Genomic DNA, 19,496 nt, shown 5'->3' with positions numbered 1-19,496 from the left:
TTTTATTGGTGGCTAAGTCCTTTACCTAACGTGACGTGCAGTATCATGATAACAAAATAAGTGTCAAACCTTAAAAAAAAAAAAAAGGCCAAAGGCTTTACAAGAGGTGGGATTCCCCTTTGGGGTCTCCCGGAGGAGGGCGGGAACAAGACCAGAGCGAAGCTTCCGCTTTCATTTCTATGGTTATTAAGTTACCCATTCTCATTAAAGGAGTACCGCGGAAGGGTGATTTTCTGTCGGCAAAGACTTCCCTAGCGACGAGTCCACCCATGAAACGGGGATGTAATAATGTCGTATCACAATGGGTGGCCTAGAAGAGCCCAAAAGCCAATCAGATGACTCACATTCGGGTAGAACGTTGTATTACAGTTCACCTGACCTGTCGGTTTCGTTCTCTTCTCTGCGTCTCCAAAATGCTGCCCTTCGGATTTAGGTTCTACCCCCTCCATTCCTGGCCAGTGGTTTGGTCCGACCTTAATACTGCCAGGAGGCGCGAGCTGCGTCTGCGCAGAAAGCTGGCGGGGGGGGTGGGGGGAGGAACATGGCGCAAGCTCTGTCTGAGGAGGAGTTTCAGCGGATGCAGGTGCCGCTCGCGGTGGGAAAGACCACCCGGCTAGGCGACCCGGGGCGGGGTAGAGAGAGGTCGTGCTATCAGCTCTGAGAAGGGGTTGGTTGGGATGGACCCTGAGTTTATGGGGTGGGTCTGGAGAAGGGAAACTGAGGCTCAGAGTGGTAAGACTATTGGATTCCGAGATACTCTGCGGCTTTGAAGGTTGGACTCTGTTAGCATTGTGGGCGGGGGAGAGCGCCCTTAAGTAGGCGGTACCTTACTCAGACCTGGAGGGGACGAGACTTTTGGGCCCGTGCAGGGCACAACGTCGGCGGGTGATGATAATGGGCTTTGAGGGAAGGAGATCCTGAGGAGGCGAAACCATTTTGTCTGGAGAAGAAGGAAGCGGGTGTTGGGTCGTTTGCGTCATGGTGGTGGGAGCCCTTGAGAGGGCAGAACCATTAGCGGGTGGGAGGTGGTAAGTTTTGGGGAGATACCACTGTGCCCGGGGATTGGGGAAAGACCCCAGATGTTGTCATTGTTCCTGGGAGGTGGAGATCCTGTGCCATTGGTGGTTGGTAGTGCATCCTAAGAGGGGGCGGCACCATTGGATGATTAAGGGTGATCCCATTAGGCTTGGGGTGAAGAAGGCCATGAATGGGTAATACCATTAATCCCATTAACTGGGGGGAGGACCAGAGGAGGTAAAAGATTGATACCTTGGACTACAAGGAGGAAAGATCACTGGGTTTTGGGGAGGTACCCCCACTTGATTCTTTTGGGGGGACTCTGAGATGCAATGAAAGGCCATAGCATTGCACTATGAATGGGCCCTTGTTGAGAGGGTTCCTCACTGGGGGGCTCTGAACAGGGTCCTGCATGGGGAGGGGAGGAACTCTGAGGGAGGACAGGTAATCTAATTGGTCCTTGAATGAGGGAAACCGGCTGTCCCTGTGTGAGGGACACTGAGAATGGAAGGGCGAGTTGATTAACCCATGAATGGGGAAGACCACTGTCATCTGAAGGGGATTCTAAGTGAGTAAGAGTCATCCAACTGGCCTACCCAAGGCCTTGTAGAGGCCTACCCTGAAGGGTGTAGGGCCATTCCCATTGGACCATGACTGGGGAGATCTTGAGGGGAGTGGGAGTACCCTTGAATGAGGAACATTGATCCCACTGGGCCATGAATGAGGGAGAACTACTGGGCTTTGTTGGGGGGAAAGTCTCAGGGGGTACAGAGGATATTCCAATTGGACCAGTACTTGGAGAGACAGATCACTGGGTCCTGGGGAGGACAGGAGCAGGAAAGATTCTATGAAGGCCAAGCCCTCTGACCTTGAGCAGACTACCAGAGAGTAGCGAGTGGAGGCTGGTGGCGTGGGAGGGAGGGAAAAGTCCTGGTAGAGGAAGGAACAGTAAGTTCCTTAATGGGAAGGAACCGGCCTTGCTGGGTAGAACCAGCCTCAGGGTCCTATAGGGCTGGTAGGGAGGAGGATGCTTAATTCTTTTTTTTTTTTTGAGACAGAGTCTCTCTCTGTCACCCAGGCTATAGTGTGCAGTGGCACGATCTCAGCTCACTGCAACCTCCACCTCCCAGGTTCAAGCGATTCTCCTATCTCAGCTTCCCTAGTAGCTGGGGTTACAGGTGCATACCACCACGCCCAGCTAATTTTTGTATTTTTAGTAGAGATGAGGTTTCACCATGTTGGCCAGGCTGGTCTTGAACTCCTGACCTCAGGTGATCTGCCCACTTCGGCCTCCAAAAGTGTTTGGATTATAGGTGTGAGCCACTGCGCCTGGCACTTTCCCTTAATTCTTTTTTTTTTTTTTTTTTTTTGAGACAAAGTCTCACTCTGTCACCCAGGCTGGAGTGCAGTGGCACAACCTCGGCTCACTGCAACCTCCGCCTCCCAGGTTCAAGCGATTCTCCTGCCTCAGCCTCCCGAGTAGCTGGGACTACAGGTGTGCGCTACCACACCCAGCTAATTTTTTATATTTTTAGTGGAGACGGGGTTTCACCATATTGGCCAGGCTGATTTCGGACTCCTTACCTCGTGACCCACCCGCCTTGGCCTCCCAAAGTGCTGGGATGACAGGTGTGAGCCCCCGCACCTGGCCCTCCCTTAATTATTGAAGGGGGCCTGGATGTAGTTGGAGAGCCTTGGAGGTGGGGGGACCCTGGAAAGCCCCCGACTCAATGAAAGTTGGGCAGAATACTTGACCCTCTTCCCTTAGGAAAGAGGGAGGAGGACAGGCCCTTAAACCCCTGCCATCAGGGGCCCCCATGTCTGGTCAGAAATATGGACAACACCCCTGACAGTGTGTGTGCAGTGTGTGGAGAGGTCAGCCAGGATGAAGAGGAGGAACTTTATCCTGTGGGCATGGAGAGCCAGGGAACTCACACAAGCAAAACCCTGACTGGGGCAGTGCTCTGGGATGGCCTGAGTGCAGCGTAGATTGTAGTGTGAGATGGAGGGGTGAGGCTGGCTGGGGTTGTAAGTGGAGCTGGAAAAGGTGAGCCAGGGTCTGAGGGCCTGGAAGGTCACTTTGGGTGTAGCACATACAGGTCTTAAGGAGTAGCTACAGAGGCACATGGAGGGCGTAAGGTCTGTGGGGCTTAGGGGCTTGGTTCTCTCATGGTAGGGGTAGGAGTGCTTTCCTGACCAAGTCTTTTCTCTTCCTGCCTCCCCCAAAGGCTCAGCTCCTGGAACTCCGGACAAACAACTACCAGCTTTCAGATGAACTACGCAAGAATGGTGTTGGTGAGCCAGGAGGGCCTTATTAGATGGGGGTGGCTTTGGGGCATGGTGTCCGAGGTTTTCCCTCAGAGGCCTGGCAAGAAGGCCTTTCAGTTTCTTGCCACTGGCTGAGGCTGAGTTTCCCTGCTTTCCCGACACCAGAACTCACCAGTCTTCGACAGAAGGTCGCCTACTTGGATAAGGAGTTCAGCAAAGCTCAGAAGGTACCTCCTTCCACCCACCCATCCACCTACCTATCCACCCTTGCCTCTACCTATCTGACTCATTCATCCCTCCAGTGAGCACCTACAGTGAACCAGACCTAATGTTGCATGCTGTTTTCGTGTAGTCATTTAAAGGATTCTCATGGAATTCTCTTTAGTTGCTAATTTTACCTAATCCTGCTTAATTTATTGATTAATTTTAATTTACTTTTAATTCATTTCCAATTTCAGTTACTCATTCTCATTCACTGACTTTTAATTAAATATTCAAATCTATCAGTAAATCCACCTCGAATCTGCCTCCCATCCTCTACTCACATTCCTGCCTTGTGCTCCTACTTCCCATCTCTGTCCTGGTCCAGTTGGGAAAATGAGAGCAAACCTACCTCTCAGATCCTCTAAAGATGAGATAGGATATAACCTATTGTGGCCCCTCAAGACATTCAAGGTCCTCCTTTGTCACTGCTCTATCCCCATATCTAGCCATACCTAGCACAATGTTAATACATAATATGTGCTCAATAAATATTGTTGGATGAACGAATACAGTATGCAGAAAATCCGGCAGTCAGGAAGCTGCACTTCTCTTTGGTAGGATGCTGATTCCCCTAAGCTGGCAATGCTCTTGGCTGCCCAGCAGGGGAGCGACAGTTTCCACACTGCGTGGGAGGGACCCACAGAGACATGTAGGGACAGATGTAACAATGAAGCCACAGTTTCTGAGCCCGGAGATCCAGCCCATAAATGGTTAAATACCAGGGCATCTCCCTACCTCCCCCATCCCCCAACCAGCCTCAAGAGCTTCCAAGAAAGGACTATTTATGTGTGCTGGGGCCCCAGGGCAAGACTTGCATTCATTCATTCACTCATGCACTCATTCCATCATTCCTTTGGGCTCCAAATTGTCACACATGTTCTGTGGTTGAAGATGCTCCCATCCTGCAACCCCTGTCATCATTGTCCTCCCAAAACGCTTGGCACAATTGTCTCCATATCCTAGTAAGGCAGTCCATCTCTGTTCACTTTAGCTCTCTTCCCACCCACCCCCACTTTAGGCACTGAGCAAGAGCAAGAAAGCTCAGGTAAGGGGATCCTTTGTGGGTGAGTGTGACTGGGAGATGTCTTGGTGGGCTATTTCTGTATGCTGAGATTTCCTTGTACTGGCCTTTCTTTCTCTGTGTGCCTTTACGTCTGCTACTACCTCACTGCCATGTGTTGCTGTATCTGTCCTTGTTTCCCTGTGTTTGTCCTAACTCTGTGTCTCTTTCCTTCTCTCTCTTTCCGTTCTTTTCTCTGAGCCTCTTTCTGTCTCTGTCTGTCTTCCTGTTCCTGTCTCTCTGACTCGTTTCTCTTCCCAATCTTCTCTTTGTCTCTCCCCTTCCTGTTCCTGTCTCTGTGATTTCTCTTTTTTCTGCTGTCTCTCTCTAACTCCTTGTTTCTCCCCCCCATTCCTCTCTCTTCCTAACTCATTTCTTTTCCTGACCCCTCCTTCTCTTCTCCCTGTTCTGTTCTCTCCCTGTTGATTTCTGTTTGTTCTTCTCTCCATCTTTTTCACTCTCTCCCTCCCAATCCCTCTCCCCCTCCCAATCCCTCTCCCCTTTTCTATCTCTCCCCCTTTCCCCATCTCTACCTCCTCTCTCCCCTATCATTATCTTCCTGTCTTTTCCTCCACTCTCTTCCTCCCTGTATTCCCTTCTCTCTACCTTCCCATGTCTTTATCTTTCTTTCCCTGTCTCTCGTTTTATCCCTCCCCATGTCTCTTTCTCCTATGTCACCTCATTCTCTGTACCCTATGTCCTCTCCCACCCATGTCATTTTCTCCCTCTCTCTGTTTCTTTGCCCTACCTCCCTATCCTTTTTGCCCTTGCTGGAGTCCTGGCCCTTTTCTGCCACTGCAGGAAGTCGAGGTATTGCTGAGTGAAAATGAGATGCTGCAGGCAAAGCTGCACAGCCAGGAGGAGGACTTCCGTTTGCAGAACAGCACGCTAATGGCCGAGTTCAGCAAGGTGCTGGTGCCTGGGATAGTCAAAGGGGAAATGAGGGGTAGGGTTCATCTGGGCTGAAACCTAACAGCAGCAGAGAGTGATTGGACAGGGTCTGTCCCTGGAGCACTGTCCGTGGTGCTGAAACAGGTCCTGGATTGCCGCTGGGGGGCAGTAATTTGACAGATGGGGCCACTCACTCTGCTGGGATTAGAAGGCTTTGAGCCCTGAGGTCACCTGGTTCCTGGCCAAGTCACTCCTTTTATTTGAGCTTCAAGTCTCCATGTGTATAATGTGGGGTTGATGCTGTGGTGCTGCAAGGTGTTGGGGGGTTTTAGGCAGAGTTCTTATGCTTAATATAGGATGGAAAAGTGTTCGAGCTTCTTCCCTTTTCGCTTTCTTCTCTTCATCTGACCTGAGCCTGGGGTTCTACCTCTTCCAGATAATTCATCCTGGAGCTACTAATTCTATCTCTCCATTGATTTTAGTGTCCCATCTGTTTCTAAATCTACTGGGCAGTTGGAGACATTGTCTTTTGTTCCCTCATCTGTCTTCTGTATCCACAGTTAATAATTGTCTATGTTTTTAGTGTGTTTTAGGGAAAAAAGTCTCATGGCAACAAATTTTTTTGAGATGGAGTTTCACTCTCGTTGTCTAGGCTGGAGTGCAATGGCATGATCTCGGCTCACCGCAACCTCTGCCTCCTGGGTTCAAGCGATTCTCCTGCCTCAGCCTCCCGAGTAACTGGGAGTACAGGCATATGCCACCATGCCTGGCTAATTTTGTATTTTTAGTAGAGATGGGAGTTCTCCATGTTGGTCAGGCTGGTCTTGAACTCCCGACTAAAGGTGATCCACCCGCCTTGGCCTCCCAAAGTGTTGGGATTAAAGGCATGAGCCACCGTGCCTGGCCCAAAAATGGTATTTCTAAGGCTCCATCTGAGAATATAGTGCCTATGACCTTAAAAAAACAAAACCGAAAATAACCTTTAAGCAGGTACAATACCAGGAGAGGCAGTTGAGCAAGTAGTAGTTACCAGCAGGGACTCTGGAACCAGAAGGCCTAGATTAAAATCTTGGCTCTACCTTTTACTAACTGTAACCTTGAGGAAGTTACTTAACTTGCCTGGTTCTTGGTTCCCAAATGTTTAAAATGGAAGCCATGATAATAACAGTACCTGCCTCTTCACAGGGCTTTTGTGAGGATTAAATGAATAAATGCATGTAAATAACTTAGAACAGAGCCTTGCACGTAGTATCAGCTATGGAAGCATTAGTTATAATATTATCCTTCTATTAACTCATCTTCCCTCTAAAATATTTGACTTTTTAAAAGTTTTATGGCTGGGCGTGGTGGCTCACGCCTGTAATCCCAGCACTTTGGGAGGCCAAGGCGGGCGGATCATGAGGTCAGGAGATTGAGGCCATCCTGGCTAACGTGATAAAACCCTGTCTCTACTAAAAATACAAAAAATTAGCTGGGTGTGGTGGCACATGCCTGTAGTCCCAGCTCGGGCGGCTGAGGCAGGAGAATGGCTTGAACCCGGGAGGCGGAGGTTGTAATGAGCCGAGATTGCACCACTGCACTCCAGCCTGGGCGACAGAGCAAGACTCTGTCTCAATTTAAAAAAAAAAAAAGTTTTATGTCCACCCTGTGGCCCTGCTTTGCCTTAGCCTCTAGCACTTATCATCTGCTGTTTCTACAGCCGCCTTCCTGGTCTCTTCACTTCTACTTTCTTCTACGTAGTTCACACCACAGAGGCTGTTCTGACCTGCAGATCTTATGACATCACTCCTTTACATAATATATTCCAGTGCCCCGGTCCTGTTCCTAGTTCAGAGCCCCTGGTATTCACATAACTGCTGGCTTCACTGACTGACTCCTCACTGCTTCCTGCCTCCAGCCTCCATGGTATCATGATTCTTGCAGAGTGAGGCAGGGGCAGACATTCTTCCATAAATCCAGCTTGTTTCCCTGCATCTGCCCTGGGCCAGCACTGGGCTAGTCGTAGAGACTTCCTACATAGTCCCCTTCCTCCTCCAACTCCTCCCAGGAACTGGAAGTGCTTGCAGAGAGAGCTACGTTAAACCTGCCACCACCCCTTATTTACTAAGACATTTCAGCTTAATTGTTCCTTCAACAAATAGTTACTGAGTACCCACCACTTGCTCTATGTTCTAGAAATACAGTTGTAAGCAGCACAGAATGATCTCCTATCTTGGGTAGCCTACATTCTGGGGGTGGGATGAGGAGAAAGATGGTAACAGTAAACAAATAATACTAGTAGCTGACATTTATATGGTGCTTACTGTGTGCCAAGTCCTGTTTGAAGTACTCTACATTATTAACTCATTTAATCTTTGAAATAAGCCTATGAGATACTAGTATCCCTATATGACAGATGAGGAAAACTGAGTTCCAGGGAGATTAAGTAATTTGTCACACAGCTAGTAAATGGCAGAGTAGAAATTCACATTCAAGCAGTCTGGTTTCAGAATCTGTGCTTGTTACAAAAGAAAATTGTGATTAGTACTAGATAAGAAAGAAATGAACAGTGCTGTGACAGAGTACTGGAATTTTCTGTGTTGAGGGATACTACTTTAAAGGTGACATCTGAGCAGAGCACTGAGGGATGCAAAGAAGGCAGTTAGGTGAAGAACTGGATGAGAGGATTGGTGTTCTGGATAGAAAATATTGCAAGCAGGCCAGGTGTGGTGGCTCACGCCTGTAATCCCAGCACTTTGGGAGGCCGAGGCGGGTGGTGGATCACCTGAGGTGAGGAGTTCGAGACCAGCCTGGCCAACATGGCGAAACCCCGTCTCTAATAAGAATACAAAAATTAGCCGGGCATGGTGGCGCATGCCTGTAGTCCCAGCTACTCAGGAGGCTGAGGCAGGAGAATCGCTTGAACCCGGGTGGTGGAGGTTGCAGTGAGCTGAAATCGTGCCACTGTACCCCAGCGTGGGTGACAGAGCGAGACTCCATCTCAAAAAAAAAAAAAGAAAGAAAATATTGCAGGCAATAAAATAAAAATTCTCTGTAGGCCTCAATATCCTCATCTGAAAATGGGGACAAGGGAGTTTCTCAGGACTGCTTTGAGAAGTGTACTTCAGCCAGGAGTTGGGCAGGGGGCTGGCTTAGTTGTATTGGCATTGTATACCTCTCCAAGACTAACGGCTGGCAATGCAGGAGCTGTCATCAGTGTTGGCCCTGGAAATGCCCTGCAAGCTCTTTGTGGTGCTTAGGATGAGAGGGAGCTATCTCTGGGCCTAGGATCCAGCCCTTCACAGAAGAGGGGTTGCAGTGAGGCTGTCTGTAGCACTAACAACTTCCAGAGGAGCCTGAGGTATTGGATTGCATCTCTGAGGTTGGGAGTAGGAAGAGGAAAATGGTTTTTGGTGTCCTCATACTTGGTATGCTCTTGGTATTCTCTGACTCTGCCACTTAAAAGATGTGTGAATTTGAAATTGTTTAACATCTCTGTGCCTCAATGTCCTTATTTGTAAAGTGGGAGGGCACCTATATCATAGGGTCATTATGAGAATTAAGTGAATTGTAAAGTGCATGGACAAATGCTATATAGGTTTCAGCAAATACTGCTCTGATTCTCTGCTTCTCTGCCCCTTCTCTTCCTCTGTTCAGCTCTGCAGCCAGATGGAACAGCTGGAGCAAGAGAACCAGCAACTGAAGGAGGGGGCTGCAGGAGTAGGGGTTGCCCAAGCTGGGCCCCTCGTGGATGGGGAGCTGCTGAGGCTACAGGCTGAAAACACAGCCTTGCAGAAGAACGTGGCAGGTGCATAGAGGCCCACCTGGGGATGCGGGGACGTTGGGGCTTGAGTAGGGCAAGGAAGGCCGTCATCCTCTCAGGGGAAGGAGAAGGGCTTCAGAAATAGGGTTGGCCCATGCCCTGTGTGGCTTTGGACAAGCCATTTCACCTCTCTGAGCCAAAGCCTTATCATCTACACAGTGCATGTAGGGATGTCTGTCACCCAGAAGATTGTAGTAGAGATAAAAGGTGATATCATTCTGCATTAGTTCAGTGTCTAGTACCTAGCAGATGTTACAGATTAGCAGCTTGAATGTCAAAAAGGAGATATTTGCGGCCGGGCGCGGTGGCTCATGCCTGTAATTCCAGCACTTTGGGAGACTGAGGTGGGCGGATCGCAAGGTCAGCAGATCGAGACCATCCTGGCTAACATGGTGAAACCCCGTCTCTACTAGAAATACAGAAAATTGGCCGGGCACAGTGGCGGGCACCTGTAGTCCCAGCTACTCTGGAGGCTGAGGCAGAATGGTGTGAACCTGGGAGGCGGAGCTTGCAGTGAGCCGAGATCACACCACTGCACTCCAGCCTGGGTGACACAGCGAGACTCCATCTCAAAAAAAAAAAAAAAAAGGAGATATTTGCTAAGTGAAAAAATGAATGGAGTGTTGGGAAGATTCTGAGCCCAGATTGTAAGTGGGGTCTGGTATGAAAGCTGAAAGAAAGCTTGATAGAGTGTGGGAGCATGTGGTGTGTGGAACTTTGGAAAGCAGCTGGGACTTCTGTGGTGGTGGATGCTGGTTCCATGACCAGGAGGGAGACTTAGTAGAATGTGAGTAGGAATTAGGAGGCTCTAGGAGGGATTCAGCTGTAAGTCAGTGGTGGCATATGGTGGGCATGGCCTTCAAGGGCTATGGGTGGGGCTTGAAGGATTAAGAATGGGATTTGTGAAACCAGCTTGGGCTAATTTAATAGTTAACAAAATCTTAGTGGTTGATAGGGCTTAAAATATTTGTGAGAGCCTGGGCACAGTGGCTCATACCTTGATTCCAGCACTCTGGGAGGCCGAGGCAGAAGGATCTCTTGAGGCTAGGAGTTCAAGACCAGCCTAGGCAACATAGCAGGAACTTGTGTGTACTAAAAATAAAATAATTAGGCCGGGCGCGGTGGCTCATGCCTGTAATCCCAGCACTTTGGGAGGCCGAGACGGGCGGATCACGAGGTCAGGAGATCGAGACCATCCTGGCTAAAACAGTGAAACCCCATCTCTACTAAAAAAATAGAAAAAATTAGCCGGGCATGGTGGCGGGCACTTATAGTCCCGGCTATTCTGGAGGCTGAGGCAGGAGAATGGTGTGAACCCGGGAGGCGGAGCTTACAGTGAGCCGAGATCGCGCCACTGCACTCCAGCCTGGGTGACAGAGCGAGACTCCGTCTCAAAAAAAAAAATAAATAAATAAAATAAAATAAAATAAAATAAAATAATTCAGCCAGCCACAGTGTTTCACACCTGTAATCCTAGCACTTTGGGAGGCCGAGGTGGGCAGATCGCCTGAGGTCAGGAGTTCAAGACCAGCCTGGCCAACATGACAAAACCCCATTTCTATTAAAAATACAATAATTAGCCAGGTTTGGTGGCAAATGCCTGTAATTCCAGCTACTTGGGAGGCTGAGGCAGGAGAATCACTTGAACCTAGGAGGCAGAGGTTGCAGTGAGCCAAGATCACACCACTGTACTCCAGCCTGGGTGACAGAGAGAGACTCAGTCTCAAGAAAATAAACAAATAAATAATAAAATAAAATTAACTGGGCATGGTGTGCACTTGTAGTCCCAGCTACTTGGGAGGATCGCTTGAGCCCAGGAGTTTGAGGTTGCAGTGAGCTATGATTGCACCACTGCACACCAGCCGGGGCAACAGAGCAAGACTGTCTAGGGAAAAAGATTTTTTTGAGACGGAGTCTCGCTCTGTCACCCCGGCTGGAGTGCAATGGCTCGATTGCGGCTCACTGCAACCTCCGCCTCCTGGGTTCAAGCGATTCTCCTGCCTCAGCCGCACGAGTAGCTGGGATTACAAGAGTGTGCGCCACCACGCCCGGCTAATTTTTGTATTTTTAGTAGAGATGGGGTTTCACCATGTTGGTCAGGCTGGTCTTGAACTCCTGACCTCATGATCCACCTGCCTTGGCCTCCCAAAGTGCTGGGATTACAGGCGTGAGCCACCGTGCCCAGACAGGGAAAAAGATTTTTGGGGGAGGCTGAGGTGGGAGGATTGCTTGAGCTCAGGAGTTCAAGACCAGTCTGGGCAATGCAGCGAGACCTTGTCTCTACAAAAAAATCAAAAAATTAGCCCAGCATGATGGCACACACCTCTTATCCCAGCTACTTGGGAGAGTGAGGTGGGAGAATCACTTGAGCCCGGGAGGTCAAGGTTGCAGTGAACTGTGATCATTCCACTGCACTCCAGCCTGGGTGACAGAGCAAGTCCCTGTCTCAAAAAAAAAAAAAAAAAAAAATGTGAGCGGCATGGATAGAGCTGAACCTTCGTCTTTTAGGCATATGGTCATTTGGCACAGGGACTCTGCCACCTGAGGGGTTGAAGGCCAGTTCTCCCTCTATTCGAGGCATGGCAAGGGACTTCAGAGGCCACCTCATCCATCATATATCCCTGTTCTACTCACCAGCCCTGCAGGAACGCTATGGGAAAGAAGCCGGGAAGTCCTCAGCTGTCAATGAGGGCCAGGGGGACCCCCTAGGGGGCCCGGCCCCCACCGTCCTGGCCCCCATGCCGTTGGCAGAGGTGGAGCTAAAATGGGAAATGGAGAAAGAAGAGAAGAGATTGCTCTGGGAGCAGCTGCAAGGCTTAGAGGTGAACCTGGGTCTGTTGGAGCTGGAATGCCAGAAGGCAGGGCAGATGTTCTACCTCTGTCTATAGTCCCACGGAGATGGCTGTGACATCACCATCTTGTGGGCTGATGGGGTGAGGGAGGCAGGAGGGCGGGGGAAGGCTTCTCCTTGTCCTTGCTAACAACAACCCTCCCATCCCTCATCCTTCCCTGCAGAGCTCAAAGCAGGCCGAAACATCCAGGCTGCAGGAGGAACTTGCTAAGGTGCGGCTGCTTGGCTCTTTCCCATTCTACTCCCAATCTGCTGGATTCTTTCCCATTCCATTCCCAATCCTAGGGCAGAAGGGGCATTGTACCCCATCAAAGCCTAGGTTTCACCATCTGTGAAATGGAGAGACTCACACCTATGTCTCAGTTACTTTCAGTATGGAATGAGCTAATGTGGTCCCACTATATCTTGTGCATGATAAGTTTCATCCCATCCATCTCCTCTCAGCTTTGCCCATTCACTCATTCATTCATTCATGCAAGCATTTACAGACTCCTGGCTCTTATCTTAGGACCTGGAGACCCAGGGGTGCGGCACCCAGTCATGATATCCTGCTTTCCAGGCCTCCCAGCCTAGCCATTCTATAACATGGCCATTGGTCACTATGTTGGGAGCATAAATACTGGGCTTTGGAGCCTGAAGGATCTGGGTGGAGATAATATTGTTGTTGCTGACCCGCTGAGCAACCAAATTACTTAACCTTTCCAAGACTCAGTTTCCCCATTTGTAAAACTGATACTACTCACTTGTCAGGGCTATTTTGAGGATTCCACAAGACAACATAAGTAAATCCTGGCTTCCAAAAATGACTTAATAAGAAGTATCTATATTTATTAATTTTAGGTTTGTCTTTATATTATTCTCAATGTTATCACTTGTCTGTACCCCTCTCCCCAGCTCTCCGAGAAACTGAAAAAGAAACAAGAAAGGTAAATTTCTTTTTCCCAAGGGTACTGGGGGCCGAGGGGGGAATTAACTTACGGAACTGACCCATCTACATCTGTCCTTCTGTGCCCAGTTTTTGCCGTCTGCAGACAGAAAAGGAGACTCTATTTAATGACAGCAGGTAAATGCCAGATTTGCGGGCATTGGTAGACAATTGGGACAGTGCCCAGTGAAGACTACAGGGGCAGAGCTAGGAGACTGGGCCTCAAGCCATGCCGAACACACCCCCTCCCCATCACTCCTAGGAACAAGATTGAGGAATTACAACAACGGAAGGAAGCTGATCACAAAGCCCAGTTGGCTCGAACCCAGAAGCTGCAGCAGGAACTTGAGGCTGCCAATCAGGTGATGGGGGCTGGGTTCTGAGATCCCTGGGGTAGGGACTAGGACTGGGAGCCTGGAGAGGTCTGAGGTCCATGGAGGCTGATTGGGGAGTCTGAGATTTCCTGTGTTGGAAATGGGTTCTAGGGCCCCCTAGGAGCTAGGAAAATGGGAACTGGAGAGCCCTAGGAATTGTTATAGGAGTCTTCATGAGTGTAAGATCTCAGGGGGCTAAGGACTTAGGGGGCTGTGTGCTATAAGTTTGTGTAAATATGAAACTCCTGGAGGTTTGAGACCACAGTCTGGATGAATCTGTGGTCACTAGGGCCTAGGACCAGGAATTGGGATAAGTCTGAACTCCCTGGGTGCTGGGTGACTTTGAAATCTTTAGGGGCTGGGATGTCAGTAAATTTGGGACTCCGAAGGGCTGAGGACATGGCTGGGTAGATATACAACTTTCAAGGGTGAGACAGTTGGGGCTGAAGGCTGAGTGCATTTGAGACCCTCAGGATCTGGGCGCTGGCTTGGGCCTAAGACACCTAGGAAGTGGGATCATATGGGCTAGGTAGTCCTGAGATCCTTGGGGGCTGTGAACAAAAAGCTGGTCAGTTTGAGACCTCCAGGGGCTGGAGCAAAAGTTTAGGTGGGTTTGAGGCTCCTGAGGACTAGGGGCTGGATGATTCTGAAGCCTCTGGGTTTCCTTCTAGAAAAGGTGAGTCTGAGGTCCCTTGGAATGGAGGATATGGTGGCTTGTGGTTCTGAAGTCCCTAGAAACTGAGAACATGGGATCTGAGACAGGAGTCTGGGTAAAGCTGAGACCCCCAGGAACTGGTGGTTAGCTGGGTCTGAAGATCCCAAGACACTGGGGAGCAGAGTGACAGGTGAAGGGGTCAGTCTGAGAGTTCACCAGGACCTGGAAACTAGGAGGTTGTGAGTTTGAGACCTCTAGGATCTGGGACTATGAGTTTGGGTGGATCTCACTTGGGAGGTAGGGACGTGGGAGATGAGTGTGTCTGAAACCGCTGGTGGCTGGGATTGGGAGGCTGGGTGAAGCTGTCATCCTTGGGTGCTGACTACATCTGAGATCCATGGGGCTGTGTCTGAGAATCCTGGAGCTCCCAAGCTAAAATCTGGGTGAGTATGAGACCTCTTATGGATGGGAGCTGAGTAAGTTTGAACCGCGTAGCAGCTAGGGCCAGGAGCCTAGATGTGCCTGAGATCTTGGACGCTGGGATAGAGGGGTTGACTGTGTCTGAGGCCCCTGAGGGTAGTGACCTGGCGTCTGGGTGAACCTGAGATTGCTGCTGGCTGGATAGTCTGAGACCCACAGGTGCTGAGAATATGCTGTTGGGTGGTCAGAGAGTCTGTACAGTTATATGCACCCCAGGAGAGGCTGAGGTGTAAAATGGGCTCCCCTGGTCTCCACAGAGCTTGGCAGAGCTGAGAGATCAGCGGCAGGGGGAGCGCCTGGAACATGCAGCAGCTTTGCGGGCCCTACAAGATCAGGTATGTTGTACTGGGTGGGCTCAGGGAGCTGGGGTTCAGGATGGGGGCAGCCTGAGTGGGTACTACATAGGCAGGCAACGTCCCAGGGGTCCTGCTTCCCCCAGGCCTTCGTGTGTGTGTGTGTCCTTTCTTTCTTGGTCGTGGGTAGGTTCTGTCCCCCTGTTCTGGACCCACTCTCACGTGCTGTGGGCGTGGGGCCAGGTATCCATCCAGAGTGCAGATGCACAGGAACAAGTGGAAGGGCTTTTGGCTGAGAACAATGCCTTGAGGACTAGCCTGGCTGCTCTGGAGCAGGTAAAGAACACCTGGGGGCCCTTGCTGATTCCTCTCCGGTTCCCCCATCTCCATCTGCTTCTGGTCCACATCAGGGTAGGGTGGTCTGTACCCCATGCTGTTTCCTATCTTTATTTCTGTTGCTCCTTTCTGTTGGCGTCCAGCCCTCTTCTCTCTGGCCATCCAACCCTACTTTTTTTTTTTTAACTTTTAAAAATTTTATTGGGGAGGCTGAGGCAGGAGAATTGCTTGAACCAGGACCCAGGAGGCAGAGGTTGCAGTGAGCCGAGATCGCGCCACTGTACTCCAGCCTGGGCGACAGAGCAATATACTCTGTCTCAAAAAAAAAATAAAATAAAATAAAAAAGGCGTGGTGGCTCATGCCTGTAATCCTAGCACTTTGGGAGGCCAAGGTGGGTGGATTGCCTGAGCAGCTCAGGAGTTCAAGACCAGCCTGGGCAACATGGTGAAACCCCATCTCTACTAAAATACAAAAAATTAGCTGGGCATGGCAGTGTGTGCCTGTAATCCCAGCTACTCAGGAGGCTGAGACAGGAGAATCTCTTGAACCCAGGAGGCGGAGGTTGCAGTGAGCTGAGATCGTGCCATTGCACTCCAGCCTGGGCAACAGAGCAAGACTCCATCTCAAAAAAAAAAAAAAAAAAAAAAGCCGGGCACAGTGGCTCACTCCTGTAATCCTGGCACTTTGGGAGGCCGAGGCGGGCAGATCACCTGAGGTCAGGAGTTCAAGACCAGCCTGACCAGCATAGAGAAACCCCGTCTCTACTAAAAATACAAAATTAGCTGGGTGTGATGGTGGGCGCCTGTAATCCAAGCTACTCGGGAGGCTGAGGTGGGAGAATCGCTTGAGCCCAGGAGGTGGAGGTTGTGGTGAGCCGAGATTGTGCCATTGCACTCAAGCCTGGGCAACCAGAGTGAAACTCTGTCTCAAAAAAAAAAAAAAAACTTATTGGCCGGGCGTGATGGCTCACACCTGTAATCCCAGCACTTTGGGAGGCAGAGGTGGGTGGGTCACCTGACATCAGGAGTTCAAGACCAGCCTAGCCAACATGGCGAAACCTTGTCTCTACTAAAAATACAAAAATTAGGCCAGGCGCACTGGCTCACACCTATAATCCCAGCACTTAGGAAGGCTGAGACGGGCGGATCACATGGGGTTTGGAGTTCGAGACCAGCCTGGCCAATATGGTGAAACCCCATCTCTACTAAAAATACAAAAAAAATTAGCTGGGCATGGTGGCGCATGCCTGTAATCCCAGCTACTCGGGAGGCTGAGGCAGGAGAATTGCTTGAACCTGGGAGGCAGAGGTTGTAGTGAGCCGAAATCACGCCACTGCACTCCAGCCTGGGTGACAGCGAGACTCCATCTCAAAAAAGAGAAAAAAAAATTATTTTGTAGAGACAGGGTCTCACTATGTTGCCCAGACTGGCTTAAACTTCTGGCCTCAAGCTATCTTCCCACCTCGGCCTCCCAAAGTGCTGAGATTATAGGTGTGAGCCACTGTGCTTGGCCTGTCTCTGCTTTTCTTTTTTTTTTTTTTGTAGACGGAGTTTCGGTCTTGTCGTCCAGGCTGGAGTGCTATGGCACGATCTCAGCTCACTGCAACCTCCACCTCCCGGGTTGAAGCGATTCTCCTGCCTCAGCCTCCCAAGTAGCTGGGACTACAGCCGTGTGCCACCATGCCCAGCTAATTTTTGTATTTTTAGTAGAGACGGGGTTTCACCATCTTGGCCAGGCTGGTCTCGAACTCCTGACCTCATGATCCACCCGCCTCGGCCTCTCAGAGTGCTGGGATTACAGGCGTGAGCCACCATGCCTGGCTTCTGCTTTACTTTCTTTCTAGTTTCTCTCTAGTAAAGTGCATGAAATGTACTAATCTTAAGTGTACACTCAGTGAATCCTCTCTTCCTCTCTCTCTCTCTCTCTCCCTCTGTCTCTCTTTCTCTCTCTCTTTCTCTCCCCGCCACCATAGCCACCACCCAGATCAAAGTATAAAGCACTTTTAGTACCCCAGAAGGTCCCCTTTACCCCTTCAAAGTCAGTACTCCCCCAGAAGTAACCATTATTCTGATCTCTAGCAACATAAGATTCATTTCGCTTGTTCTTTAACTTCATATAAATGGAATCAGCTGCTCTTTGTCTCTGACTTCTTTCTGGTAGCACTATGTAAGTTTATCCATGTGCAGCACAGGTCTTTTCTCTTACCGTTGTGTGGTATTCCATTGTATGAACATACCACATTTACCCATTCTCTTCATTGTTTTTCTGTTTGAAATTTCCTCTCTCTTCCTGGTTCTCTTCCTACCTCCCTCCCTGTTTCCCTGGAACTAGGAGGCTCATACCCTGTCCCTGGCCCCTGGGGTCCCTTTCATTCTACTTCTCATCACCACTACTTTCTCCAGATCCAAACAGCAAAGACCCAAGAACTGAATATGCTCCGGGAACAGACCACTGGGCTGGCAGCTGAGTTGCAGCAGCGGCAGGCTGAGTATGAGGACCTTATGGGACAGAAAGATGACCTCAACTCCCAGCTCCAGGTAACACCTTTGGCTCTGGTCTGTCTCTTCCTAGTTCCCTAGTAATGGCCCAGTGAAGTCCCCAGTAAGGTGGAGTGGGAAGACTGGAGTCAGGAGGACCTAGGTTCCAGTCTGGCTCCCTAACTTATTAGCACCTGTGTGTTCTGGGACAAGTCATTTCACTTCTCTGAAACTGAGCCTCTTCAGTTAGTTAGGATATCAATTCTTTTTCATTTTTTAAATTTTTATTTTATTTTATTTTATTTTTTTTGAGTTGGAGTCTCGCTCTGTCACCCAGTCTGGAGTGCGGTGGCATGATCTCGGCTCACTGCAAGCTCCGCCTCCTGGGTTCTCGCCATTCTCCTGCCTCAGCCTCCCGAGTAGCTGGGACTATAGGCGCCTGCCACCATGCCTGGCTAATTTTTTGTATTTTTAGTAGAGACGGGGTTTTACCGCGTTAGCCAGGATCGTTTCGATCTCCTGACCTCGTGATCTGCCCGCCTCGGCCTCCCAAAGTGCTGGTATTACAGGCATGAGCCACCACGCCTGGCCTCCTTTTTTTTTTTTTTTTTTGAGATGGAGTCTCACTCTGTTGCCCAGCCTGGAGTGCAGTAGCGCGATCTCAGCCCACTGCAACCTCTGCCTCCTGGGTTCAAGCGATTCTCCTGCCTCAGCCTCCTGAGTAGCTGGGATTACAGGCGCCTGGCACCACGCCCAGCTAATTTTGTATTTTTAGTAGAGACGGGGTTTCACCGTGTTGGTCAGGCTGGTCTTGAACTCCTGACCTCAGGAGATCCACCCGGCTCAGCCTCCCAAGGGATATCCATTCTGATTCCATAATAGAAACCAGAATAATAATAGATTAAATAAGATACAAATTTAGTTCTCTCTCATTAAAAGTTCAGGGATGGAATGATGGCTTTCCAGTCATCTGTGACCCAGGTTCTTTCTCCATTGCTGTTCCTCCACCTTCAACACAAGACTTTTATCTTGGCATCCAAGACGGTTGCTGAAGCTCCCTGACCACCATGTTTGTATTCTATCTGGAAGGAAGGAGGAAAGGGGCAGGGAAGAGTGTGCCCCTTTCCTTTAAGAGCATAACCTAAATTACGCTCACCACTTCCGCATACAGAAATAAATCACATGGCCACACCTAACCATAAGGGAGGAGGGGAAACATCTGCTAGACAGCTGTATGCCCGATGATAAATTTTATTGCTAGGGAAGTAAGGGAGAATGAATACTGGGGAGCAACTAGCAGTCTCTGCTATATTTCCTATCTAGAAATTGAGATCACAATACCAACTTTACCAGGGAGAAGGGAGATGGTCTACCAGATGGTCCTGGGTGACTAGCACCTACTGGATGCTCTTTATCAAACTCTTTACCTTTGGTGTCTGCATTAGGAGTCATTACGGGCCAATAGTCGGCTGCTGGAACAACTTCAAGAAATAGGGCAGGAGAAGGAGCAGTTGACCCAGGAATTACAGGAGGCTCGGAAGGTAGGGGGACATGAGGGTTGAGGGGAGAGGATGGGGGGTAGGAATTGGCTCAGTCCATGGAGATGGGAGGAGGTGATATAACCAAATATGTGGGGATAGGAGGGAAAGGAAAATTGACTGGTTTGTGGTTGACCAGTTTCTTGGCCAAATCCATGAGAGTGGGAGGGGAAAGAAAGAAAGTGACCAGTTCTATAAGGATGGGTGAGTGCCTTAGCCATTTCAATGGGGATGGGAGGGAGTGGAGTTTGACTAGTTCCTTGG

At 49.8% G+C, this 19,496-nt stretch overlaps 1 protein-coding gene across 3 annotated transcripts in view; it reads left to right on the top strand.

Moving 5' to 3' along the window:
* Positions 1-505: 505 nt before the first annotated feature.
* GRIPAP1 (GRIP1 associated protein 1) overlaps positions 506-19,496 on the top strand; it is a 29,078-nt gene continuing 10,087 nt past the window's right edge. Inside the window, exons 1-15 of one of the 3 annotated variants that reach the window (XM_055268085.2) lie at positions 506-583; positions 3,246-3,312; positions 3,451-3,512; positions 4,568-4,594; positions 5,411-5,518; positions 9,137-9,287; positions 11,940-12,124; positions 12,318-12,365; positions 13,048-13,079; positions 13,169-13,216; positions 13,341-13,440; positions 14,845-14,922; positions 15,124-15,216; positions 17,620-17,754; positions 19,140-19,235. In XM_055268085.2, coding sequence (XP_055124060.1) covers positions 542-583; positions 3,246-3,312; positions 3,451-3,512; positions 4,568-4,594; positions 5,411-5,518; positions 9,137-9,287; positions 11,940-12,124; positions 12,318-12,365; positions 13,048-13,079; positions 13,169-13,216; positions 13,341-13,440; positions 14,845-14,922; positions 15,124-15,216; positions 17,620-17,754; positions 19,140-19,235 — 1,272 coding nt within the window. In that variant the 5' untranslated portion in view covers positions 506-541. Of the gene's footprint in view, positions 584-1,566; positions 1,586-3,245; positions 3,313-3,450; positions 3,513-4,567; positions 4,595-5,410; positions 5,519-9,136; positions 9,288-11,939; positions 12,125-12,317; positions 12,366-13,047; positions 13,080-13,168; positions 13,217-13,340; positions 13,441-14,844; positions 14,923-15,123; positions 15,217-17,619; positions 17,755-19,139; positions 19,236-19,496 lie in introns of those variants that run through there. The other 2 variants (XM_055268086.2, XM_063634399.1) reach the window with 2 other exon arrangements.

Source organism: Symphalangus syndactylus, chromosome X (genome assembly GCF_028878055.3).
Source record: "Symphalangus syndactylus isolate Jambi chromosome X, NHGRI_mSymSyn1-v2.1_pri, whole genome shotgun sequence".
Taxonomy (NCBI): Eukaryota; Metazoa; Chordata; class Mammalia; order Primates; family Hylobatidae; genus Symphalangus; species Symphalangus syndactylus.
Note: the sequence above shows the minus strand (reverse complement) of the source record. Positions and strands in the feature narration are given on the sequence as shown.